This window comes from Esox lucius, chromosome 1, assembly GCF_011004845.1.
Source record: "Esox lucius isolate fEsoLuc1 chromosome 1, fEsoLuc1.pri, whole genome shotgun sequence".
Classification (NCBI taxonomy): domain Eukaryota; kingdom Metazoa; phylum Chordata; class Actinopteri; order Esociformes; family Esocidae; genus Esox; species Esox lucius.
In genome coordinates, this window is record NC_047569.1 from 2,544,739 (window position 1) to 2,572,708 (window position 27,970).

General features: G+C 39.9%; 1 protein-coding gene and 1 long non-coding RNA gene across 3 annotated transcripts in view; one reads left to right on the forward strand and one right to left on the reverse strand.

The window, feature by feature from the left end:
- The window catches only part of col4a3 (collagen, type IV, alpha 3), a 303,630-nt gene that overhangs the window by 233,345 nt on the left and 42,315 nt on the right, over positions 1–27,970 (forward strand). For both annotated transcript variants that reach the window (XM_029119708.2, XM_029119709.2), the window contains exons 38-39: positions 7,716–7,842; positions 27,856–27,936. In XM_029119708.2, coding sequence (XP_028975541.2) covers positions 7,716–7,842; positions 27,856–27,936 — 208 coding nt within the window. The remainder of the gene's footprint in view (positions 1–7,715; positions 7,843–27,855; positions 27,937–27,970) is intronic.
- Positions 15,867–27,970, reverse strand: part of LOC114839327 — a 41,995-nt gene continuing 29,891 nt past the window's right edge. The window contains exon 3 of the long non-coding RNA XR_003781818.2: positions 15,867–16,282. This is a non-coding gene — a long non-coding RNA (uncharacterized LOC114839327). The remainder of the gene's footprint in view (positions 16,283–27,970) is intronic.

Sequence of the window (27,970 nt, forward strand, 5' to 3'; positions counted from 1 at the left end):
TTCTTAATGACTTGCCTGTAAAAATAAAGGTATAAAAATAATAATGTCGGCCAGGACCTCATGTCCTTCTAAAGTTTAAAACGGGAGGAGACTGGGAAAATTCTGAAAATGCATTCCTCATATATAGAGATTTATAGTGGAGAAGGAGAACTTAGTGGGGGAGGAGAACTGACCCTACTCCCCTAGCACAATAGTATAGCAGCGTAAGATCTTGGGACTGAGACAGGGGCGGTCCGGCGACACTGTGGCCCTACCCAGGGGATGCCCCGGACAGGGCCCAACAGGCAGGAAATCAATCCACCCACATTGCCAAGCATCAACCAAAGGGACACCAACTAACCCCAACCATCCTGAATGAGGGCTGAGTATTGCCAGCAGAGCACAGCCCACAAGCGCACAACAGAGGGACAACAACAAGCCAGTGACTCTTCCCCCAAAAGGCATTAGAGGGAGGGCATACCAGTGGCGACGAGAGCCCACCTGGCAAGACAGCAATGGTAGACAGTTATCAAGCCTACTGGTCACCTTCACGCCCCTGGGCCACGCTACGCCTAATCATAAACCGTGCTGTAGAGATGAGTTTTTAGTAGACACTTGAAAGTTTGCACTGAGTTTGCATTTCTAACCTTAATTGGCAGATCATTCCACAGTAGAGAAGCTCTATGAGAGAAGGCCATGCCTCCGGCTGTTTGTTTAGAAATTCTAGGTACAATTAAAAGGCCTGCATCTTGCGATCGTAGGTTACGTGTAGGTATGTATGGCTGGATCATTTCAGCAAGGTAAATAGGAGCAAGTCCATGCATTGATCTATAGAATAACAATAAAACCTTAAAGTTCTAGTTAGGATTCTAGCAGCCGTGTGCAGCACTAATTGAAGTTTATTTATTGATTTGTCAGGGTAACCAGAGAGGAGTAATCTAGTCTAGAAGTAACAAAAGCATGGATACGTTTTTCTGCATCAGTTTTTGATAGATGAAAATAAGCAACTCTTGAGACAAATTTTATATGTTCATGAAAGGAGAGGTCAGGGTCAAGGGTAACGCCAAGGTTTTTTACAGTTTTTTGGGATACGACCATGTAGCCGTCGAGGTTCACAGTGAGATCTGCTAACAACACTCTTTGTTTCTTAGGTCCTAAAACTAGCATTTCTGTTTTTCTTGAGTTTAAGAGCAAGAAGTTCTCTGTCATCCACTTCCTAATATCTGAAACGCATGCTTCCAAAGTAGCAATTTTTGGGGCTTCTCCATGCTTCATTGAAATATATAACTGAGTGTCATCAGCATAACAGTGAAAGTTAATATTGTGATTTCGGATTACATCGCCCAGAGGGAGCATGTATAGTGAGAAAAGTAATGGGCCCAGAACCGAGCCTTGAGGAACTCCAAAGCATACCTTTGACTTGTCAGAGGATATGCCATCCACACTAACGAACTGATATCTTTCAGATAAATAAGATTTAAACCAGGCTAGAACATGTCCACGTAGCCCAATATTGGTTTCCAGTCTCTCTAAGAGAAGGGAGTGATCAATAGTGTCAAGAGCAGCACTAAGATCAAGAAGCAACAGGACGGATGCGGAACCTTTGTCTGAGGCCATTAGAAGGTCATTTGTTACCTTCACGAGTGCAGTCTCAGTACTATGATGGGATCTAAAACCGGACTGGAATATTTCATAAATGTTTTTTGTCTTTAGGAAGGCATTCAGTTGTTGGGAAACACATTTTTCTAAGATTTTTGAGAGGAACGGGAGGTTCGAAATATATAACTGTGTCATCAGCATAACAGTGAAAATGTACATTGTGATTTCGGATTACATCGCCCAAAGGCAGCATATACACTCACCTAAAGGATTATTAGGAACACCTGTTCAATTTCTTATTAATGCAATTATCTAATCAACCAATCACATGGCAGTTGCTTCAATGCATTTAGGGGTGTGGTCCTGGTCAAGACAATCTCCTGAACTCCAAACTGAATGTCAGAATGGTAAAGAAAGGTAATTTAAGCAATTTTGAGCGTGGCATGGTTGTTGGTGCCAGACGGCCCGGTCTGAGTATTTCACAATCTGCTCAGTTACTGGGATTTTCACGCACAACCATTTCTAGGGTTTACAAAAAATGGTGTGAAAAGGGAAAAACATCCAGTACGCGGCAGTCCTGTGGGCGAAAATGACTTGTTGATGCTAGAGGTCAGAGGAGATTGGGCTGACTACTTCAAGCAACTTTGACTAAAATAACCACTTGTCACAACTGAGGTATGCAGCAAAGCATTTGTGAAGCCACAACATGCACAACCTTGAGGCGGATGGGCTACAACAGCAGAAGACCCCACCGGGTACCACTCATGTCCACTACAAATAGGAAAAAGAGGCTACAATTTGCACGAGCTCACCAAAATTGGACAGTTGAAGACTGGAAGAATGTTGCCTGGTCTGATGAGTCTCGATTTCTGTTGAGACATTCAGATGGTAGAGTCAGAATTTGGCGTAAATAGAATGAGAACATGGATCCATCATGCCTTGTTACCACTGTGCAGGCTGGTGGTGGTGGTGTAATGGTGTGGGGGATGTTTTCTTGGGACACTTTAGGCCCCTTAGTGCCAATTGGGCATTGTTTAAATGCCACGGGCTACCTGAGCATTGTTTCTGACCATGTCCATCCCTTTATGACCACCATGTACCCATCCTCTGATGGCTACTTCCAGCAGGATAATGCACCATGTCACAAAGCTCGAATAATTTCAAATTGGTTTCTTGAACATGACAATGAGTTCACTGTACTGAAATGGCCCCCACAGTCACCAGATCTCAACCCAATAGAGCATCTTTGGGATGTGGTGGAACGGGACCTTTGTGCCCTGGACGTGCATCCCACAAATATCCATCAACTGCAAGATGCTATCCTATCAATATGGGCCAACATTTCTAAAGAATGCTTTCAGCACCTTGTTGAATCAATGCCACTTAGAATTAAGGCAGTTCTGAAGGCGAAAGGGGGTCAAACACAGTATTAGTATGGTGTTCCTAATAATCCTTTAGTTGAGTGTATAGTGAGAACAATAATGGGCCCAGAACCGAGCCTTGAAGAACACCAAAACATACCTTTGACTTGTCAGAGGATATGCCATCCACACTAACAAACTGATATCTTTCAGATAAATACGATTTAAACCAGGCTAGAACATGTCCACGTAGCCCAATATGGGTTTCCAGTCTCTCCATGAGAAAGGACTGATCAATAGTGTCAAAAGCAGCATATTAATTGTTTAATATGTTGGGATCCAGGTTAGACTTTTTTTAGAAGAGGCTTAATTTCCGCTAATTTTAGTGAGTTTGGTACACATCCGGAGGAAAGGGAGCAATTTATTAAGTTCAACATTGGCTGACCTAGCACAGGAAATAGCTCCTTAAGTAATTTTATTGGAATCGGGTCTAGCTGACAGTTTGTGGGTTTAGAACTCATTACACATTTAGTGAATGTGTCAAGCGATACGGTATCAAAAAATTCAAGTGTCCCCATTGACACCTGGTCAGGGAGGTTCAGGACATTCTCAGGACAACTGAGATTTTGAGGACCATAACTATTTAAGGAGGAGTCAGTTATTTGTTTTCTAATGGTGATGATCATAGTGTGCTTACCTGGGCTGTGATGGTGCATCATGTGAGGATGTCATAGTTCCTTAAGCCTCTTCTGCAGCTTCAGCAGGATGTAGTACAAGCTCTCCAGTCTCTGCTTGTGAGTGAGAGTGTAAAGAATACAGACTTAACAGGCCTGATAGTATAAATCAGTCAATTACTTCATGGTCTTCTTTCTTTTAAACTAGACAGCAGTACACAAGTGTCACACCTACATATCCATCCTTCTCTACTTAACCAAAAACAAGTAATGTTAAACTGTAATTATCGCCTGTTTTATATACACATAACATGCTGTTTTATAAAAAAAAAGGGCTGTAGACTACCGACAACATACAGCAAACAGTTTCATATGCCGCTTGTGTCTAGATTATCCTGCAAATATATTTGTACTGGATGATGGATAAATCATCAGGGAAAGTGATAGTGGACCAAAAAGTATTTTATTCTATCTAGGCAAAATATACAGTAGATTTCAATATAATTATTCATGAAAACAATGTTTCTAAATAGCTGTACATGTATTCAGAAACAGAATAATATGGTAGCTAAGACAGATAGGGCAGGGTATTTGATTTCACAAGCATAAGCTAACATGGCAAACATAACACTAATTGTTCAGTGTTCTAAATCCACTCTACATCAATGTAATTTTTAAAGTGATATTAAGTACAATCCGCTGGGATAATCAATTGCACTGCAACAAAATGCAGGACAAAAGGCAGAATCCAGGGCCACAAAACAACACTGTCTGCAAGATATAACCAACAACCAGTACCTGACACCAAAAGGCTTGAATGAAGCCTCAAAAACAACCATTGAATATTTAGAAGCAGGATTTGCAGAATGGGCATGGTGTGCAGAATATCATCTTTCATTCTGTACCATGCAGAGTCATCCTCTGTTTGTTTTTTTTTATCCCCAGGGGTGCCCAAACCTTTCCATACAACTGTATCTACAGTACTGTACAATAGCTATGAAAAAAGTGTGGCCATTATTAGAGCTTACAGCTAACCACATACTTTGACAACTAACAATATGACTAATGTTGTGGAAATCACTAAATGGGTAAAGCAGAGAGACTAGCTTAATTTTCACAAGTAAAAGTTTATTCAAGTTTTGCAAACCAGGAGCAGTTAACAACTCTCTCAGCAGAGTCAGGTCAAGATATGGATATACATTCAGTACAGCCCACTGTGTCCCCCTCCCATGCATGGTTAGTCTACATGGCTCACAAGCTGTTCTGCGGACTTTGTCATAACAAGATGTCTACAGCCCTTAAGAAATTAGTCAAAGCTATACTTGTTTGCTGTAGGCACAACCTGTTTAAATGAGCACAGCAGAAACACACAAACAATAGTCCTACTCAATTACTTGATTATGCTTAGAATTTCCATTTAGCATAGTAATAAGCAATATGATTGCATTGTACTATGGAATAATGAACCTTTCACCACACTAAGCAGCCATAGCCGCTATCCAAAGGTTTAGAATACCGCTCAGGTGCTGCCAATACACAGGGGTGGGGATACTACAGGCTTAGACAATTATCATCCTATATCTAAACGGTCTTGTTTTGCTAAAATCCTGGAGACTTTAGACATGCAGTTCTCATCAGAAAATTGCTTTTGAAAAGATGTCATTCTGGCTTGTGATTTGAGTGTAGAATGGTTACTGCATTAACTACATTACGTGTTAATGTTAAAGATATTTCTAATTCCTTGAATGAGAAATTACATTGTGTTCCTTTATTATTGACCTGTTAGAGGCTTTTGATACAGTTGATCATTCAATCTTGCCATTAAAAAATTACCTTAGCGAAAGAACTCTGGGTAATACAACAAACTGGGTCAAATCTGATTTTCTTATTGTTAACAGAAGTTTTCCCCAGGGTTCAGTTTTTTCCTCAGTCTGTTTTTTATGTCTGCAATTCAGTGAGAAACTTTAAATGTAATGTTTATGCTGATGACACAGAACTGTATATGTCTACTCCTTGTGCAGCGTTTGCTCATTAACAGCTTGACCTTCAATTCCTACAAATTTTACTGATTGTGCATTGGTTGGTGCTAAATGCAAATAAAAACTAAGTATATGTTATAGTCCCAAAACCTAGGTTTTGGATGGTCTCAATATTACTACCTTGGACAATTCTGGTACAGAACAAGTTCCATTCTATACATTTGTTTAGATGACAAGCTTTCATTTAAAACACACATTTCTGAATTTCTTTAAGGAGTTCAAGAAGTTCAAGTTTCTTTTTTTAGAAACAAATTGTGTAGGTTTTCTCAGCATAGAAATTTAGTTTTATTTCAATATTGGATAATGGTGATGTGCTATGTATGCAGGCATCTGCTTCAGTATTAAGACCTTTAGATTAAGCCTATCATTTTATTATGAGTCCAAACTTTTATACACATCTATTTTCTGAGACACACTGACGGGCCAGACATTGGTTGTTTGTATGTAGGGCTGTCATGCAGAAACTTTCTGAATATCCCATCCCAAATATTGGATTGGAAAAACAGCAGTTATGAGTTGTGATCACAAGACTTATTGGTCCTAGAGGTACAAAGGGCCTGTACTGAATTAGTCTTAAGTAAGAAGCATTGGTGCCTGTAATGTAATTGAAATGTCTGATTCAAGACCTTTTCACTTTGAACTGTGATTTAACTTCTTTTAATGTGTGTGCTTTCTATCATTTTTTCCCCAATAAAAATCTTGACTGATGTTACAATCTATTTGAATGCTGACATAGTAAATAAATTAACAAAAAACAACACATTTTCTTACCAGTGATATCTGATCTACTGTGTGCAGAACACTGAGAAGAAAAAAACCATGTGCACCATTTCATGGAAACGGTATTCCCTGATGGCATTGGCCTCTTTCAGCAGGATAATGCACCCTGCCACAAAACAAAAATGATTCAGGAATGGTTTGAGCAACACAACAACGAGTTCAAGGTGTTGACTTGACCTCCAAATTCCCCAGATCTCAATCTAATCAAGAATCTGTGGGATGTGCTGGACAAACGGGTCTGATCCATGGAGGCCCCACCTCACAACTTGATAGGACTTAAAGGATCTGCTGCTAACGTCTTGGTGCCAGATACCACAGCACACCGTCAGAGGTCTAGTGGAGTCCATGCCTTGATGGGTCAGGGCTGTTTTGGCGGCAAAAGGGTGACCTACAAAATATTAGGCAGGGGATCATAATGTTATGGCTGAACAGTGTAATGCACAATTATGATCATCATTAAAATGATGCTCCTGTCAGCTTCACGCGGGTAGCATGCTTCTTACTGTTTGCGTGGCTGCAGTGCTCCCTCTCCCACATTTGATAGATTGATAGTAGTTTTACAAACTTTATATTTAACTTTGCTGTCATCTACTTTTAACACCCAGCATTTGAAGTCATCATTAGCCAAACCTCTTGAAATTTAAATTTTCCTGGCATGTTTGCCGTTATTTACAGTAGACTGCATATCTTGCCTGAAGTGATTGCCAGTTGACGAGCGGGAAGGCGATAAATGAATGCTGAAAAATGAAGTAGCCCAACCATAGCAATACGCAATACAGGAAATGCGTGAAATAACATGTATAAAGAAGTACTGCTTCGAAAATAAATTTTGATAAATGGCAACTAACATTTAGTCATGCTACAAAATTCCCTGATATTTCATGACATAGACAAAAAAATTATAAAATCCCCTGACTTTCCATGTCTTGAATATACTTTTTAAAATCCCATTATATTCCAGAAATTCCATGACCAGTGGGAACCCTGTACTGTTTGCATTCTCAAAAGCAATAAGAAAATTACCTCATTCAGTGTATGACTTGCACACTTAAAAATAAAAAGGATGACAAAACGTAACTTGTTTAGCCAGCTGTGTTTTAGTGACTAGTGGTTTTAGCAAGCAGTGCGTCTGCAGGGCTGCAGCTGGATGCCTCTCCATAGGCAATGCAAAGATTTGATCTACTTTTTACCAAATCTGTTAAATGTTCTTGCAATGAGACAGGGACACAGATTAAAATGTACTCTCCACTCTTGCCTTATTTTTATTTATTTTTTTCTATCAGGGAGAGACAGGGTGTCCAGGTTTTCCAGGAGAAAAAGGGGAAAGAGGTTTTGCAGGAAGGAGTGGAGCCCCGGGGGCCATCGGCCCCACCGGACCCAAGGGAAGAGAAGGAGCCCAGGGATCACGAGGTTTATTTAGCCTACTGAATAACAATAACTGCTTTTTTGTTACTGTGCTGTACAGGCAAATACACACACAACCTCCTTGTTAATATATATGAAACAACCACAGCAAAATAGAAATATATCCCACATGCAGTAACTGACACATACAGAAAGAAAATTAATCAACCCAATATTGGTCAGGATCTCCTGTCCATGCTCAAGTGATCGCGCAAACACCATCACTGAGGATAGAAACTCACATATACATACACACACCTTTGATTTTCTTTGTGGGGACCAAAGTATCAAAGTATCCAAGTATAATTTTTTTGGTCCCCACAAAGAAATCCACTAACTATAACGATTAAATTATCTAACCATAACTTCATAGCCTAACCTTTATGATACCCTTAACCAAATTCTAACACATAACCTTAACTCTACACCTAACCCCTAATGCCTGAACCTAAAAGGAACTCCAATTCTAACACTGATTTAACCACCAAAGTCCCACAAGTTGCTCCAAAATGCAGCTCCTTAGGTCAGAATACTCTTGTCTTAGGGGCTCTATTGTCTAGGTAGACAATTATCGAGCTAAGGGTTTCCCTGGTGTGGTAGTGCTTTACATCAAAGATAGGATTCCTGGTGTATTGGGGCAACATTCAGAGGTGAGCTGTGTTGTGGTACATACAGCTCCGGAAAAAATGAAGAGACCACTGCACCTTTATCTTTCCTTTCCAAAAAAGGGTAACCTTTCAAATTACAGCCCGTTACTTACAGGGTAGTACCCACGTAATTACGTTGTAACAAGAATGTAAGTACATGGTAAGAAGGGGTAGTTTTTAGGAACAATGTAGGTGTTACGTGTACTTATATGAAGGAAGAACGTTACTACTGGAAAACAACAGACAGGTGATAAAAAATCAATTTTTAAAGTATATATTTGTCAATTATTCGTGCTTATGAATTTAAATGTGACTTTACAAATTTTCCAAATAGTTACCGTGTAGTTACAAGGAAAGAGGGCTGTAATTTGAAGCAGTATCTGTTCCCACGTAGTTACAGTGTAGTTACAAGGAAAGAGTGCTGTAATTTAAAGCAGTGTCTGTTCCCACATAGTTACGCAGTAATTACATCTGCTAAGCAAGTAAGATTTGGTGTAGTCGAATGAAGCAGAGTCTGATTCACAATAGTTAAAACATGTAACGCCTCAAACTAATTAATTATTGACAATTTAAAATGAGAGGGTATGTTCAAAATAAAATTAACCTACACTGTAAAATAATTGACTGTAGATTTACATTAAATTACTGGCTACTAGTTGCATTACATTCACAGTATGTTACTGTATCATTTTACAGTCCTGTATTGTAAAATGACAGCTGTATACTGTGACCTCACAGTATTTATGCCAGTAGATTACTGTGATTTAGCGGTATGCTGCTGTAGAAATTATGTATTTAACAGTAATTTCACAGACAATGACCAGTAGAATACTGTCATTTAGCGGTATGCTGTTGTATAATTACAAAATTTTAATAGTAATGCAATGTGCTGTACATTTTAATTTTATACTGTATATTTTACATTTTCAAAATGTCTGTTCAATGAACCCATCAATAACCCGAATCATAGAAAAATAGGTTAAATTCAAATAAACACAAAAACGGTTTTATATAAACTTTGCAGGACAGTGCAACTACTGCATTAATGTTTGTGCCAATTTCATTTAGAACATTTATACATCATCTTCAAACATTTAGAAGTTGAAGCTATTTTAGAAATTTAAGGCTCCAAAACTATTCCCGACGGAATAGCTAATTTCTCACAGTTAGCTAACGTTACTTAACCGAGTAGAATGACACTACAACCAACGTCTATCAATTGTTTGTTTAAAATATTAGCGCGCTCAAATCTACCATGAGTAACGTTAACCGCTAACTAATGTCTTTAACTTATGCTAACTCCTCTACAAAAACATACAAATGACAACAGAACTTAGAACTAGCTATTTATTTAATACAATTAAATAACATACACTGCCATATCAAAAAAACTAGTAATTTTATTGACAAAATGTGACATTTACCGTAGCTTAAATGCATTTATCGGGAGACGAACGCTCATAATGATGCACCTCGAAGTATGAATTCCCAGTAGTTTCCTGTAACAGCTCCGCCTACATTAATTTCACAATAAAATTCTGAACATGGTTTTATATTGTGAAATATCACAGTAAAAGCCTGTGAAGTGATAACACTGTAATTTATTGTGAAATATACAGTACCATCCTGTGAAATCCTTACAAATAATTTACAATGTAAGATGGAAATTGATCAAAACAAAATCTCAATCAATCAATCAATCAAAATGTATTTATAAAGCGCTTTTTACAACAGCAGTTGTCACAAAGTGCTTTACAGAGAGACCCGGCCTTAAACCCCAAGGAGCAAACAACAGTAGTGTTGAATTTCAGTGTCTAGGAAAAACTCCCTAAGAAGGTCGAATTTTAGGAAGAAACCTAGAGAGGACCCAGCTCAGAGGGGTGACCAGTCCTCTTCTGGCTGTGCCGGGTGAGATATTAAGAGTCCAATTGGAATAATAAATACATTTCTCTGGGCTAAATCCAGAGTATATTTGATTTTAGACTAGGTCAGAAGTATGACCAGGTGGACAAGGACAGGAACAGCAACGGTCCCCCCAAACCAGGTAATCCGCAGGTGTGGACCAGGACCTCATCTCCTTCTAAAATTTCAAATTGGAGGAAACTGAGAAAAGTTAGTAGTACATCCCTCATGTCCTCCAGCACAATAATATAGCAGCGTAACACCTTGGAAACTGAGACGTGGGGGTCCGGTGACACTGTGGCCCTACCCGGGGGAGGCCCCGGACAGGGCCCAACAGGCAGGAAATCAATCCAACCACATTGCCAGGCATCAACCAAAGGGACACCCACCAACCGCAACCCCCCTGAATGAGGGCCGAGTATTGCTAGCAGCGTACAGCCCAACTGCACAAGTGCGCAATAGAAAGTCAACAACAAGCCAGTGAATCTTCCCCCGAAGGGCATTGGAGGGAGGGCATCCCAGTGGCGACGAGAGCCCACCTGGCAAGACAGCAAGGGTGGACAGTATCAAGCCTACTGGTCACCTTCACGCCCCCGGGCCAGGCTACACCTAATTATAAACCGTGCTGTAGAGATTCGTTTTTAGTAGACACTTGAAAGTTTGCACTGAGTTTGCATTTCTAACCTTAATTGGCAGATCATTCCACAGGAGTGGAGCTCTATGAGAAAAGGCCCTGCCGCCAACTGTTTGTTTAGAAATTCTAGGTACAATTAAAAGGCCTGCATCTTGCGATCTAAGGTTACGTGTAGGTATGTATGGCTGGATCATTTCAGCAAGGTAAGTAGGAGCAAGTCCATGTATTGATTTATAGGTTAAAAGTAAAACCTTAAAATCAGCCCTAACCCTAACAGGCAGCCAATGTAAGGATGCCAGGACAGGAGTAATGTGTTCAAATGTTTTTGTTCTAGTTAGGATTCTAGCAGCTGTGTGCAGCACTAATTGAAGTTTATTTATTAATTTGTCTGGATAACCAGAGAGAAGAGCATTGCAGTAATCTAATCTAGAAGTAACAAAAGCATGGATACATTTTTCTGCATCAGTTTTTGATAGAAAGTTTCTAATTTTTTGCGATGTTTCGAAGATGAAAATAAGCAACTCTTGAGACATATTTTATATGTTCTTCAAAGGAGAGGTCAGGGTCAAGGGTAACGCCAAGGTTTTTTACAGTTTTTTGGGATACGACCATGCAGCCGTCAAGGTTCACAGTGAGATCTGCTAACAACGCTCTTTGTTTTTTGTGTCCTTAAAGGAGCATTTCTGTTTTATTTGAGTTTAAGAGCAAGAAATTCTCTGTCATCCACTTCCTAATATCTGAAACGCATGCTTCCAAAATAGCTAATTTAGGGGCTTCTCCATGCTTCATTGAAATATATAACTGTGTGTCATCAGCATAACAGTGAAAGTTAATATTGTGATTTCGGATTACATTGCCCAGAGGGAGCATGTATAGTGAGAAAAGGAATGGGCCCAGAACCGAGCCTTGAGGAACTCCAAAGCATACCTTTGACTTGTCAGAGGATATGCCATCCACACTAACGAACTGATATCTTTCAGATAAATAAGATTTAAACCAGGCTAGAACATGTCCACGTAGCCCAATATTGGTTTCCAGTCTCTCTAAGAGAAGGGAGTGATCAATAGTGTCAAAAGCAGCACTAAGATCAAGAAGCAACAGGACGGATGCGGAACCTTTGTCTGAGGCCATTAGAAGGTCATTTGTTACCTTCACGAGTGCAGTCTCAGTACTATGATGGGATCTAAAACCGGACTGGAATATTTCATAAATGTTTTTTGTCTTTAGGAAGGCATTCAGTTGTTGGGAAACACATTTTTCTAAGATTTTTGAGAGGAATGGGAGGTTCGATATTGGCCTATAATTGTTTAATATGTCGGGATCTAGATTACATATTTTTAGAAGAGGCTTAATTTCCGCAATTTTTAGTGAGTTTGGTACGCATCCGGAGGAAAGGGAGCAATTTATTATGTTCAGCATTGGCTGACCTAGCACAGGAAATAACTCCTTAAGTAATTTTGTAGGAATCGGGTCTAGCTGAGAGTTTGTGGGTTTAGAATTCATTACAAATTTTGTAAATGTGTCGAGCGATACGGTATCAAAAAATTCAAGTGTCCCCATTGACACCTGATCAGGGAGGTTCCGGAAATTTTTTGGACAATTGAAATTTTTAGGACCATAACTATTTAAGGATTCAGTTATTTGTTTTCTAATGGTGACGATCTTTTCATCAAAGTAGTTCATGTATTCATTACAACTAAAGTGAAGACCCACTTCACTTGCTAAGCTTTGCTTTTTTGTTAACTTTGCAACTGTATCAAAGAGAAATTTTGGATTGTTTTTGTTCGCCTCAATCAGGTTGGAGAAATAAGCTGATCGAGCAGACGCGAGTGATTTTCGGTATTGTACTGTACTGTCTAGTCCAGGCTAGTCTAAATACTTCCAATTTGGTGGAGCGCCACTTTCACTCCAATTTTCTGGAGGCTGGCTTAAGTGCTCTAGTATTTTCGGTGTACCAAGGAGCAAGTTTCTTATTGCGTATTTCTTTAGTTTTTAGTGGTGCAACTATGTCTAATGTATTTCGCAGTATTGAGTTTAGATCCTCGATTTGATCGTTTACAGATTTATTTACTGTGTCATTTATGAGCGAACTAGTAAGAATATCGCGGAATTTATTTGTAATCCGAGAATTTATAGTACGGCTTTTGAAACTCATTGTTTGGGGGGCAAGTGGATTTCTTGTTTTAACGGTAAATGTAATAAGACAGTGATCCGATAATCCAGGATTTTGGGGGTAAATTATTAGATCTACAATATCTATTTCTCGTGACAGGACTAAATCTAAGGTATGATTGTGGCAATGTGTTGGACCTGAGACATGTTGGATGAAACCCATTGAGTCAATTATGGCTTGAAAGGCTTTTTGAAGAGGATCATTGGGGTTTTCCATATGGATATTGAAATCGCCAAAAATTAGAATACTATCTGCCATGACTACAAGGTTAGACAAGAATTCTGGAAACTCATTGAGGAACAATGTGTATGGCCCGGGGGGCCTATAAATAGTAGCAATGTAAAATGATTTATCGGCCTGGTTAACTTTCATGAGTAAAACTTCGAAAGAATGAAACTCTGTGATATGTTTGAGAGTAAGTTTATATTTACTGTCATAAATATTAGCGACACCCCCTCCTTTTCGGGACGCACGAGGGATATGATCACTGGTACAGCCAGGAGGAGAGGCCTCATTTAAGGCAGTGAATTCATTAGGCTTTAGCCACGTTTCACATAAACCAATAGCATCTAGTTTATGATCAGAGATTAATTCATTTACTGCAACTGCCTTTGGAGCAATAGATCTAATATTTAGGAGTCCCATTTTGAGATGCGAAGTGATACAATTATTTTTATTTTTGACCGAGGTGGAGGAAGGCTTTATCTTAATAAGGTTGTTTTTGTTAGCACTACCTTGTTTAACTTTTCTCAGCCTGGAACAAGTCACAGTGACAATAGGTAAAGCTGTACTAACTACTCTGGCTATGCTATTGACAGACTCCACTATGCTAGCAGGCTGGCTAACAGCCTGCAGCCTGACCTGCACCCTATCTCATGTTAAAGCTATAGGAGTGAGACTCCTGTCAATGTTCCTAGACAAAAGAAGAGCACCACTCCAGCTAGGATGGTGTCCGTCGCTCCTCAGCAGATCAGGCCTGGCCCTATTTCTGGGAGAGTCCCAAAAAGAAGGCCAGTTATCTACAAACTCTACCTCCTGCGACGGGCAGAACTCCGTTTTCAGCCAGCGATTGAGTTGCGCAAGTCTGCTGTAGAGCTCGTCACCACCCCTAGCTGGGAGGGGACCAGAGACAATTACTCGATGCCGACACATATTTCTAGCTAATTTACACGCTGATGCTATGTTCTGCTTCGTAACCTCTCACTGTTTCATCCTAACATCGTTGGTGCCAACGTGGATAACAATATCTCTGTACTCTCTATACTTGCCAGTTTTAGACTTCGCTAGCACCAACCCCAGATTTGCGGCTACGTCGGTGGCTCTGCCCCCCGGTAAACAATGTACGATCGCCGGCTGATTCTTTAGTCTAATACTGCGTGTGATGGAATCGCCAATGACTAAAGTTTTCAGTTTTTCAAGTCCACCGGTAGAACATGTCTGCCGACCATTCCCCTCTCCGAAGACGGCTCGGGCCTTGACTCCGACTCCAGTGGAGAAAACCTGTTCAAAGTCTCAGTTGGTTTTAGCAACGATTCAGGTTTAACTGGTCGACGGCATTTCTTCCCAGTGACCAAGAGAAAGTTATTGCCCGGCTGCAGGAGCTGTGCCGGGGGGCTAACAAAACTATCGTTTCTACCTGGTGGCACTGACACAGATTTTTCTATTTCTACACTAGCATAATCCTTGCCTGGCATTTGCGTCAGAAGCCGAGCCTCTAAAGCTTCGTTCACACCAGACACGGCAATCTTTATGCGTTCCGGCAGAAGTCCATTCATTTCAATAGAAAGCAATCCGCACCGCTGCGTCTAATCTACCGTACTCGGCCAGATTTGGTTGCGGTACGGCAGGTGTGTCGCATGAGTTGAAATTTTCCAACTTGTGCGGTGCTTTTCCGTACGGTATCAGAAACAGAAGTTGATGTACCACCGAAGAAGAGCTAATATGTAGCTTTCAATTACGGGTTTATGGGATCGCAAAAATAGATTTGACAGCTCATTAATTATTTGTAATAGCCTACCAGATCAAAGTTTGAAACGCTAAATATTTGAGCGAGACATATCCTAGACCTGATTGGTTAAATCATATTTGAGGGAAGAAAAAAAAAAAAATATATATATATACAGCCTGGATGACGTTTTCATTTCATCTACTACAATGAAACATAAACTGAGAAAGCTTCTGCTCATGCTTGCATGGCTACACTTTTCCAAGCAGCATTTTTAACATTTAGGTCTCGGTAAACGTCAGAGGTAGTATCATACAAACAAGGGTGGCTAGACACTAGCAAAATGAGGTTCTCCTCCGTCTTTGCGATACTGGTTATGAAGATGCGGAAGATTGATTGCGTTTTTTGCGTAGATTGATTGCGATGTTTGCGTTAAATTACCGTACGGTAATTTTATGCCGTGTCTGGTGTGAACGAGGCTTAACTCTGCTATCTTTAACTTAAGACGAACATTCTCCTCCGTGTTGTTGCTACAACAATTACAGTGAAAAGGCATTGTAATGATACTTAGCCTCGGGTGTTCAGGGGTGAGTAGTTCTGTTAATTATGTCCAAAAAGAGTCCCGGTGTAGAAAAGTTGGGTAAGAGGTCAACAGATAAATATTGCGTTGGTAAAACTCTAAAATAGAATTTTGACCAATTAGTTTATATCGAGTAAATTCGAAAAAGTTTGGCAGGTAGCCAGGTAGGTAACAGCAGGCAGAGTACAGCACGTCAACAATCCCACAATGCAGTTCGTCTCAGGAACCAACCTAGATATCTGCACCATTTGGACAGAGATATAATGATATATAAAAAAAAAACATCTGTCAATTATAAACTTTGTATTAAAACAAAAATAAACAAACAATCAAATACTATTACAAACAAATACTGTACCACCACTGCTATCTGAATCTTCTCTTTTTAAATATATATTAAATTGTAAGCAATTCAGAGTTCATCTTTATATCCAAAAAGGTTGCTTTGTTGGTCCGGTGTTCTGTCCATGTACGCCATTTGAAATTCTGTGTAACCACACAGCCTCTATCCAGCTTGGTATAGAGGGGGAGTCCCAAAGTCTTCCCTCTTAGAAGAGATCTCACCCTGTATAGAGAAGTTCAATAAAAATAATTGTTTAGTATGCAATTACTGGAATAACAAAAACAACAGAGCATTAAATTATTTTTTATAATTTTCTGTTGTCTGCAAAAATTTTACTGAAATCATATTTTACACATCCCATTATGATGACACCAGTGTGTACAAATGTTTTAAAGAACACTTTTTACATCTTGTTGAATACATAATAGAAAGATCTGTAATTTTCTCATGTTGTGCTGGTCTAACAAAAGGCTGGATTCAAACTCATGCCGAAAATGAAAGAAAACATTTGAAATCACCGGCTGTTCCAATTTGCATGAATTTCATCACAGCAACTCATAATGTGACTCAAGAGTGTGTATGGCTCCCAGGTGCCTGTATGCGCTTCTGACCACATCTGGGCATGCTCCCGGATTAGATAGCGGAAGGTGTCCTGGGGGATCTGCTCCCAGACCTGAATCAGGGCATGAGTGAGCTTCTGGAATGTCTGTGGTGCAACTTGGCGGTGTCAGATGCACCGATACATAACATCCCAGAGGTTCACAATTGGATTCAGGTCTGGGGCACATGAGGGCCAGTCAATGCAATCAATGCCTTCTTCATCCAGGAACTGCCTACACACCCTGGCCACATGAGGCCTGCATTGTCCTGCACCAATCGAGCCACACGGTGCTGGGCTGTGAGCACAGGTCCCACTAGAGGACATCGGGCCCTCATGCCACCCTCATGGAGTCCGTTTCTGACAGTTTGGTCAGAAACATGCACACCATCAGCCTGCTGTAGGTCAATTTGTGGGGCTCTGGCAGTACTCTTCCTGTACGTCCTCAAACAAAGGAGCAGATACCGGTCCTGAGGCTAGGTTGTTGCCCTTCTATGGCCCACTCCAGCTCTCTTCATGTAATGACCTGCTATCTCCTCCATGGGAGACACAGCAAACCTTCTTGCTACGGCACGTATGGATATGCCATCCTGGAGGAGCTGGACTACCTGTGCAACCTGAATGGGCTGAAAGTACCACCTCATACTACCATTAGTGACAAGGACACTAACAAAACACAAAACTAGAGGAGAATCAGTCAGGAAGGATAAGGAGAGTGTTATTGTCAGTGGCCACCACCTGCAAAACCCATTTCGTTTTTGGTGGTTGTCTTGCTGTTGCATCTCCAGTGCACCTGTTGTCGCTTTCATTTGCACCAAAACAGGTGACAAGTTAGATTGTTTGCATGGTTTTCCACTTAACTGTACATACCTCTGCTTTAATGGGAGTAAGGGCAATAGTAGTTTTGTCCAACTTGTGCCTCCTGCAGCATTTATGCTCCTCGTATTCGTATAAGTCTTTCTTGTAACTGTGTAATACATCCTCAGGATTTCTACTATGCATCTACTGTGCATAATGCACCTAATCTATAGCATGTATTTCATTTCCTGTCCTGCAGTGTCCCCATATCCGTTATGTAGCCCAGGAATAATACAACTTACTCAACTATTAAATGGCTTAATTAGCAGTTCACAATCAATTGTTCTGCCATGGAAAGGTCAACAAAATATTCCAAGTGTGAATCTTCCTCAGTATTCAAACAGCCTCGAATGGGTTTTTAGAGGAATCTTTCTCTGCAATATGTTATATATTTTGGGTGTGTGGGTTTGGCCAGAATTCTTATTCAATAAGTTTCTTTTGGATAAAATTTTGGGCAAACAAGCAAACTAATAAAATTGAATTTGAAAACCTTCTGAAATATACTAAACAACCTTATTACAACCCCAAGTGATCTTGCAAAGACATGGTAGCCTTTTTGCATTATGGTTCTGAAAGGACATTCACAAGTACCATTATTTGAAATGGTCTACATTTTAGTCATTCTTCTCGTCCTGTTCCCCCAAGTGAATCCCAACCACAATGTTTGCATTATTGACACAGTGCTCAACCAATTTACATACTCAAAACTAAGGCTGTGTCAGAGTAACCCAATACAGTACATTACCATTGGTACCAGGAGTTTGATGGCACCACTCGGTTTCAGGTATTGGTCATTTTTTCGATGCCATTATTATTAATTGGTGTGTTAACTGAACTGTGTAATAAGACATAAAAAAAAAGTTATGTTCTGCAATCATAATTATTGTACCCTGTTTATGTTTCAGGCTGTCTAACGTATTGATGCACAGCAAAGCAAATCCACTTGTAGTGAAGGTTTAAACTAAACTTTTATTTTATGTATACTGTAGCGGTTTGGTATTTTTTAACTGCCTAGTAACCCATAAACCGTCAGAATGCCAAAAACACATATGATTACATTTGTTCAATAATTGAGGCAGTGTTAAAACTAATGAGGTGCTAAATGAAATACCTTTATCGCAAGTACAATTCAATGTATATTGGAATCATGTAATACAAAAAAATTTCATAGACGAATGTTAGAAAACTTTCAGGTACATTTTGACAACCATAGTCACTAGCTAGCGTCCTAGCAAGCTTCAGTAGCATGCTTGCTAGAGTTGCTGCTAGCACGCAATTATTTGTAACATTTTGACGGAGTAAAAATTGGAATGCTCGGTTTAACATTAATTGGTTGTTTTAACAACAATTTGGTTAATTACAGTACAATACATTCGCTACCTACCTTTGCAAACAAAGAACGCCGTCAGGCGTACCGTATGCAAATATGTAGTCCTCTTTCTATTGCGTCTCACAACCAACGTTAGATTTGCATACCACCACCTGCTGTATGCATTGGGTACAAAGTTTTTATAGAAATATCGTACATCTGTAGAGAATTTACGTGTATCAGAATCTCTGAAGAAGGAGAGGCTATAGTCAGAATGAAGATTTAACACAAAGATTTATTAATGAAAAATGATAAGTCAAAATACATGAATTACGCTGCAGCGGGCCTGTAAATAGTTGTTTTAACCCTCAAGTTTCCACATCTATTCGCCCAGATCTATCTCTCTCTACCGGTTTTATTTCTCTATCCCCAGGGGCAGTTACTTTTCACTCTTGTGAGTAAAAACCATCCTTATTGGCTCTTTGTTGGCATGGTGACATGTTGGACGAATCTTGTTGGTTTCTTCGCTGTCCAATGAGGAAGGACATGCTCTAAACTCTGCCCCCTTGGGGTCATTTTCGGTTACAGATCAACAGATTCTTGGTTACAGGAATTAACATTCTATAGGCTCTGTGCACAAGCGTATGGACAAACTTCCGCTTTAGCCAGATGTCGGCATATCATTTTCCGGTTTACATCACCCACGTCGCCCAAAATTTTAGTTTTTAGTAGATGTCTCCAAGACCTGCCTAAAACAAGCATTAGTGATGTCCATTGAATTGTTGATGCCTGGTCCCCTGCTCCAACAAGCAAGTGGAACAAGGGATTTAAACTCTATCTTATCTGCTATATGGTATTAATTGCACTTAAACCTGCGTTACGTGGAAGTATATAAAAAAATCGCCTTTTCTGACTATTTCTAGTCTAGCGTTTGAAGTCATTGAATGGAGCGAACCATATTTTATTAAAAAGAGGACATTCTCCTGATTAAAATGATGCCCCACTTAAACCTTGAAACCTAAATGAGCCACGTACATTATATTTGCTTTTTTTTTCCGTACAACCGAATCTCTCATCTTGTTGTGAGTTTAGGTGTTTACTAATGCGGATTAGTAATAGTAAGTAAACCGGAAACTGCAATACCGACTTCTAGACAAAAGCGGAAGTTCCTCACTACGCTGGTGCACAGAGTCTATTGTCCTAACCTAGTCTGGGACATCAGGGGGTTGGAGACAGAAGGTTTCTTCATGCTGTATAGGAGGTGGTTTCTTTTGCATGTTAATTGTTGGGTTTTAATCCTATCTCTCTCAATAAAACAGGTGAAAAGTCAAGAGTGACTGTGTGAGTGTGAGACAAAAGGAGGTCTTGACCTGCTCTTCCCAGAGACAAGGTGTGAGAATTACAACAGTATGATGGAGTTTTGAACCTTGATAGTTATTGTATTCAATCTTATTTTCCTAACCTGGCTGCAGCATACAATTTTATAAAACAGAAACATAGAAATACATGGTTATTAAATCAGCATTATTTAAACTTTATTTATCTCAACACATCCTACTTTTCAACAATGTTTATTAATATTAAAAATATGATCATGATTATTATAATAACCGGTGATTGAGTTAGGATTTGGGGCATTTCTATAAAAATAAATCAATCAGGGACATCGTGCTACAACATACAGTAGGTGACTAGCTAGGCTGTCCAAATGTTGCAAAAACAATATTCCAGGATTAGTCCATGAAAATATTTTTTCAAAACCAAAAGGCTTTGCAAGATCATTTTGGGTTGTACAAACCCGATTCCAAAAAAGTTGGGACACTGTACAATTGTGAATAAAAACAGAATGCAATGATGTGGAAGTTTCAAATTTCAATATTTTATTCAGAATACAACATAGATGACATATCAAATGTTTAAACTGAGAAAATGTATCACTTTAAGGGAAAAATAAGTTGATTTTAAATTTCATGGCATCAACACATCTCAAAAAAGTTGGGACAAGGCCATGTTTACCACTGTGTGGCATCCCCTCTTCTTTTTATAACAGACTGCAAACGTCTGGGGACTGAGGAGACAAGTTGCTCAAGTTTATGAATAGGAATGTTGTCCCAATCTTGTCTAATACAGGCTTCTAGTTGCTCAACTGTATTAGGTCTTCTTTGTCGCACCTTCCTCTTTATGATGTGCCAAATGTTTTCTATGGGTGAAAGATCTGGACTGCAGGCTGGCCATTTCAGTACCCGGATCCTTCTTCTAAGCAGCCATGACATTGTAATTGATGCAGTATGTAGTCTGGCATTGTCATGTTGGAAAATGCAAGGTCTTCCCTGAAAGAGATGACGTCTGGATGGGAGCATATGTTGTTCTAGAACTTGGATATAACTGTCAGCATTGATGGTGCCTTTCCAGATGTGTAGGCTGCCCATGCCACACGCACTCATGCAACCCCATAACATCAGAGATGCAGGCTTCTGAACTGAGCGCTGATAACAACTTGGGTTGTCCTTGTCCTCTTTAGTCCGGATGACATGGCGTCCCAGTTTTCCAAAACTTCAAATTTGGATTTGTCTGACCACAGAACACTTTTCCACTTTGCCACAGTCCATTTTAAATGATCCTTGGCCCAGAGAAAACGCCTGCGCTTCTGGATCCTGTTTAGATGCGGCTTCTTTTTTGACCTATAGAGTTTTAGCCGGCAACGGCGAATGGCACGGTGGATTGTGTTCACCGACAATGTTTTCTGGAAGTATTCCTGAGCCCATGTTGTGATTTCCATTACAGTATCATTCCTGTATGTGATGCAGTGCCGTCTGAGGGCCCGAAGATCACGGGCATCCAGTGTGGTTTTCTGGCCTTGGCCCTTACGCACAGAGATTGTTCCATATCAAAGATTGTTGGATGATATTATGCACTGTAGATGATGATAACTTCAAACTCTTTGCAATTTTTCTCTGAGAAACTCCTTTCTGATATTGCTCCACTATTTTTTCGCCGCAGCATTAGGGGAATTGGTGATCCTCTGCCCATCTTGACTTCTGAGAGACACTGAGGCTCTTTTTATACCCAATCATGTTGCCAATTGACATAATAAGTTGCAATTTGGTCCTCCAGCTGTTCCTTATCTGTACATTTGCTACCTGTCCCAACTTTTTTGGAATGTGTAACTCTCATGAAATCCAAAATGAGCCAATATTTGGCATGACATTACAAAATGTCTCACTTTCAACATTCGATATGTTATCTATATTCTATTGTGAATTAAATATAAGTTTATGAGATTTGTAAAATATTCCATTCCTTTTTTACTCACAATTTGTACAGTGTCCCAACTTTTTTGGAATCGGGTTTGTAGTATGTGTTTATTAGAGACCAACCAGACCAGTTTAGCCAGAGTGTCCCCATTTGAATACTTAAATAGCTGGGTGTGGTTAAGGCCTAAGAGAGTGTGAACTACGCTATATGGGCGTTAACAAAGACCAGCTTTCTGGAAAGTGTGAATCTTTCATAGTGAGACTATTTCTGGTGGATTTTTTAATTATGTATTAGGATTTGTTCAGGGTGGACAATGTGTAACTCTCATGAAATCCAAAATGAGCCAATATTTGGCATGACATTACAAAATGTCTCACTTTCAACATTCAATATGTTATGTATATTCTATTGTGAAATATAAGTTTGAGATTTTTACTCACAATTTGTACAGTGTCCCAACTTTTTTGGAATCAGGTTTGTAATAGTGCAGCAAACTACAGTAACTAAATGCATGATATTGTGGACATTTAGCTGTAGGGATTGGATTTCCACTGTTCCCCCTAAAGGGCAGAATAGGCTGATATGTTTTATTGTACCGTACGGGGTATAGGTCAAACTTCACAAGAACATAGTAGATTATTGTCCTTGTTGCATGTCTGACAATTGGCAGCAACTTGAAGAAATTGATATCTCCGCCTATACTGCTTTTGCCTATTATAACTGCAATTTATGTGCACGTATGTTGTTGTGCACAGTGAAGGTATTCTGTATAAAATACACCTGGGAGATTATGAGGAATTCATCAGAATGTAGATTGGAGAGAAAGAAGGTTTTCAGGCACAAGCTAGAACACACAACATAAAAACATTTTCTATTTTTTCATGGACAGGCTAAAACTAAAATGTTGATATTCTCAGCTATACACACATCCTATGGTTACACAAACATGTCAACATTTTCAGAAAAATATTGGGGATTGATAGACATAAGGGCTAAATCTGGGCAGCTATTTTAGTAAGTGGTGTCAAGAACCATTTCCAATTGTCCCTTTACTTCAGATCTGTAAATTGCATCATTCCACTGATGTAAATCTGTAATGTTTTTAATGCAATTTGTTTAGTATAGAAAACCATTTTCTACAATAAAAACACAACCATTCTGATCCCATTGACTTTCCATGGGACCTTCGACACATCAAAACAAATGAAAACACATTATTTTAGAGTGTATGCCTCAGTAGAAGGAAGGAGACCATCCTAGAAACGCATGTTGAAGCTATCAGTCGTTTGTTTGCTTGACTACATTAATGAGCAAACCTTTCAGTTAAAACACTTATTCTCACCTCATTAAGATGTAGCGATCAATATTGCTGACACAATCGTATTCCCAGTTATACTGAGAAACAATGACGTAAGGCAAAGCAAATTTTGCTAGCTAACAGTACTATTTTTCATGATAGCTAATTGTTCATCCAACATTAAGTGTGATGTAAATTGATACATTTTTTATGTTATTTTTCTTTAAGTTGTCTGTTGAAATATTTTTCTGTTGCAGCAAAAGAGGAAGGGGGAGCAAGGACAATAGTGTTTGGTAACTTAAGGTATTCTGATGAAATTCTGAATTAAATTCTGAACCTAAAAAGCCTTATTAATTAGGAGAAACAGATTAGTAGCCCACCAGAGCAGAGAGGAGATGAAGAAAGATATGGAGAAAATGGAAGAGGAATGGAGGAAAGAGTAAGAAAGTAAAGAAGAGAAGCAAAGAAGGGAATAGGGAGAGGAGGGAATTGGAAGAGGAGAGAATAAATGGAGGGAATAGGAAGTGAGAATAGCTGGAGAGGGGGAATAGGAAGAAAGGTGAGAGGAATAAAGGAGAGAAGAGATGGAGCAAATAAAGGAGGGCGTCTAGCTACCTGCATTTGCCTCTCCCTCAACACCCCCCATCAATGAGCTGAACTATAGGAACTACAGGAAGCCCCTCCCCCTAGCTCAACAACATTCACTCCAAAGTGTTCCAGCGGAAACACTGTACAGTGGGGAGAACAAGTATTTGATAACCTGCCGATTTTGCAGGTTTTCCACTTAAAAAGCATGTAGATGTCTGTATTATTATTATTTTTTATCATAGGTACTCTTCAACTGTGAGTGACAAAAATCCAGAAAAATCACATTATATGATTTTTAAGTAATTAATTTGCTTTTTATTGCATACGTTTCCTGTAGTTCTTGACCAGGTTTGCACACACTGCAGCAGGGATTTTGGCCCACTCCTCCATACAGACCTTCTCCAGATCCTTCAGGTTTCAGGGCTGTCGTTGGGCAATACGGACTTTCAGCTCCCTCCAAAGATTGTCTATTGGGTTCAGGTCTGGAGACTGGCTATACCACTCCAGGACCTTGAGATGCTTCTTACGGAGCTACTCCTTAGTTGCCCAGGCTGTGTGTTTCGGGTCGTGGTCATGCTGGAAGACCCAGCCACGACCCATCTTCAATGCTCTTACTGAGGGAAGGAGGTTGTTGGCCAAGATCTCGTAATACATGGCCCCATTCATCCTCCCCTCAATACAGTGCAGTCGTCCTGTCCCTTTGCAGAAAAGCATCCCCAAAGAATGATATTTCCACCTCCATGCTTCACGGTTGGGATGGTGTTCTTGTGGTTGTACTCATCCTTCTTCCTCCAAACACGGTGAGTGGAATTTAGACCAAAATGCTCTATTTTTGTCTCATCAGACCACATGACCATCTCCCATTCCTCCTCTGGATCAATGGCAAACTTCAGATGGGCCTGGACATGTGCTGGCTTGAGCAGGGGGACCTTGCGTGCACTGCAGGATTTAATCCATGATGGCATAATGTGTTACTAATGGTTTTCTTTGAGACTGTGGTCCCAGCTCTCTTCAGGTCATTGACCAGGTCCTGCCGTGTAGTTCTGGGCTCATCCCACACCTTCCTCATGATCATTAATGCCCCACGAGGTGAGATCTTGCATGGAGCCCCAGACCGAGGGAGATTGACCGTCATCTTGAACTCCTTCCATTTTCAAATAATTGCGCCAACAGTTGTTGCCTTCTCACCAAGCTGCTTGCATATTGTCCAGTAGCCGATCCCAGCCTTGTGCAGGTCTACAATTTTATCCCTGATGTCCTTAAACAGCTCTCTGGTCTTGGCCATTGTGGAGAGGTTGGAGTGTGTTTGATTGAGTGTGTGGACAGGTGTCTTTTATACAGGTAACGAGTTCAAACAGGTGCAGTTAATACAGGTAATGAGTGGAGAACAGCAGGGCTTTTTAATGAAAAACTAACAGGTCTGTGAGAGCCGGAATTCTTACTGGTTGGTATGTGATCAAATACTTATGTCATGCAATAAAATACAAAATTAATTATTAAAAAATCATACAATGTGAGATTCCGTCTCTCACATTTGAAGTGTACCTATGATAACAATTACAGACCACATGCTTTGTAAGAAGGATAACCTGCAAAATTGGCAATGTTTCAAATACCCTGTTCTCCCAACTGCATGTAGAAGTTGGACAGCAGAACACCCAGTGCAGTTTACCTTTGGATGCCATCATCACGCAGTCCTTCTTTGAAGGGGTCCGCTATGACTTCCTTTGTGTCAGAAAGAAATGTCTGAAGAGTATTGGTTGTAGCCAAACACTCATTTGGCTGATCATTTGGCAAGCAATATCTACACCTCCCACTAAAGCTGTGGGTGGTCAAAATAGTGTCTCAATAAAAAAAAAAGTTGCACTACAAGCAAAGGGGGCAGTCTAGTCAAAATGAAGGGTGGTTGATAGCAAAATTAAACTGGAGTTTCATTTTCAAATATATTTTTTGTTCTCAAAATATTTGATTGCAATTATTTTTTTGCTTCAATTCCCAATTTTTTTTCCAGAACAATCATTTTTGATTGAAAAGAAAAAAGTTTTGTTCTCAACAAAATGACACAAATGTACCTCAGTAGTGGAGCCTTTGGATTTGAATGACACTGTTGCTCATTCGAAAAGTCATCAATAGGCCCAAATCAGGCTACTTGAAGCTGGTTTGATTAACACTTACTTGAAAAAAAAATGTACTCGCACAATGGGATGTATCAGACTTTTGGAAAATATCAAAGGAGGTCCCACAAGGCTTGAATCTTGGTCCAATTTTATTTTCCCTTAATGATAGAATAATTACATTTGTTTATCTCTATGCAAATGAACCTGTGTTATGTGCTATTTCTCATGGTTGGCCAGGCTCTAATGGGCTATGGTTGGCATTTGATGCCCTGCCGAGATTTGAGAAATTTGATTTAGTTGTCGTTGTACAACATTATGTTGCAATTAGGCTTGGAAATTTGTCATTTAAGGGGCAAGGCCATTTGGCCTTCAATGTCACAAACATTTTTAGGGTACCAAGGCCACATGCTAGGGCACAAAGGCCATTGATTGAAATAGGAGGATTTGGAGCTTACAAATAAACTACTTTGAATTGCTGATAAGAAAAAAACACTAACATTACCTCAGTTACACAAAAGTAAACCACAAAGTATCCTTTAACATCACAATCACCTGCGCTAATGAGTACGACCTAAATAAACAAATGTAGTGACTTATTTGTGTGCAGAGCAAGTCATTTTCATTTTTTAATCTTTCACCACCAATGATGGCAAATCTAACGTTACTTCTTGGGGCTCTCAAAAACCATTCAGGTGTATTCTCCCCCTCAGAGATTGGAACTTTCCCGCCTCCCAGTAGCTCATGAACGCACCGTCCAAAACGGAGAGGGTTTATTTAGTTAAGCACTAAATTAGTCCAATATCTATTGATAACTATCTAGCTTGCTTACCTGCATATATTCTGTTCCTGTGGTTGTTCTCATTTGCAAACTACAAACAAACTTACAAACAAAAAAAACGACTGCCGACCGCAAGATTTTGAGAGTAGCATGGGCACACAAAGGCCATGGTGGCTGTACAGCATACAATGACTTTGGGGCTTCACAGCCAGAATGAAGGGCAACGAAGGCCATGGCCATCGTGAAATTCCTACATTGGTTGCCATAGAACTGTACTTACTTAAGGTTAACCACATTAGTGTAACTGTTTTTCCTATGTTTTAACAGTTGGGAAAAGTTATGTGACAGTGACGGTGCGAGTGCAATGTGTGCGTAAAAATAAGGCAGTGAAAAAAGTAAGAAAAGGAAGACAGATACTTGAGTAAAACCTTTTCAAGACTATCTAAGAAACACACCTTGGAAACAAAAAATAATTTAGGATCCACTTTGAGTAACAGAACCAATATATACTGAACTAATGACTACGTGAAAACAGGTGCATCCGCGGGGTCCGCTGCCATCACTCTCCGGCTGGTGGTTAGTACACCGATGAGGTGGAATGCCGGATAGGAAGAGGAGCTGTGGTGCCATGCAGCGCAGATGTCACAAGTTACCTCACTGGCCTAGAGCTAGACTTCCCAAACCTCTCCTCAGGCCTCCCAAGATGTTGTCCTGTGGTCTAAGTCACTCTGTCAGGTGCACATGTACTGCTGCATCATTGGTTCAATTCCCGACCACTGCGCTTACAGTGAAAACGCCCTCTTCTATCTTTCCCCTCTGACTCTATTAATTAAAGCATATAACCCACCAACAAATAATAATTATTATTTAATTAATTACTATGCTCTGGTCTATCAGTATTTTGTTACTATGTTTTCTGTTGTCCTTGGGGCCCTCAGTAGACCTAAATAACACCAACTTACTTTTGTCAGTAAATCTCTTGCTTTCTTTCATAGGGCCTCCTGGACCAGCAGGCGAGAAAGGGTTTGATGGTGTCCCAGGCAACAGTGGCTGTCATGGCCAGAATGGACTGTCAGGTATGGCAGCTAGTGTGTCTACACCAACTGAAGA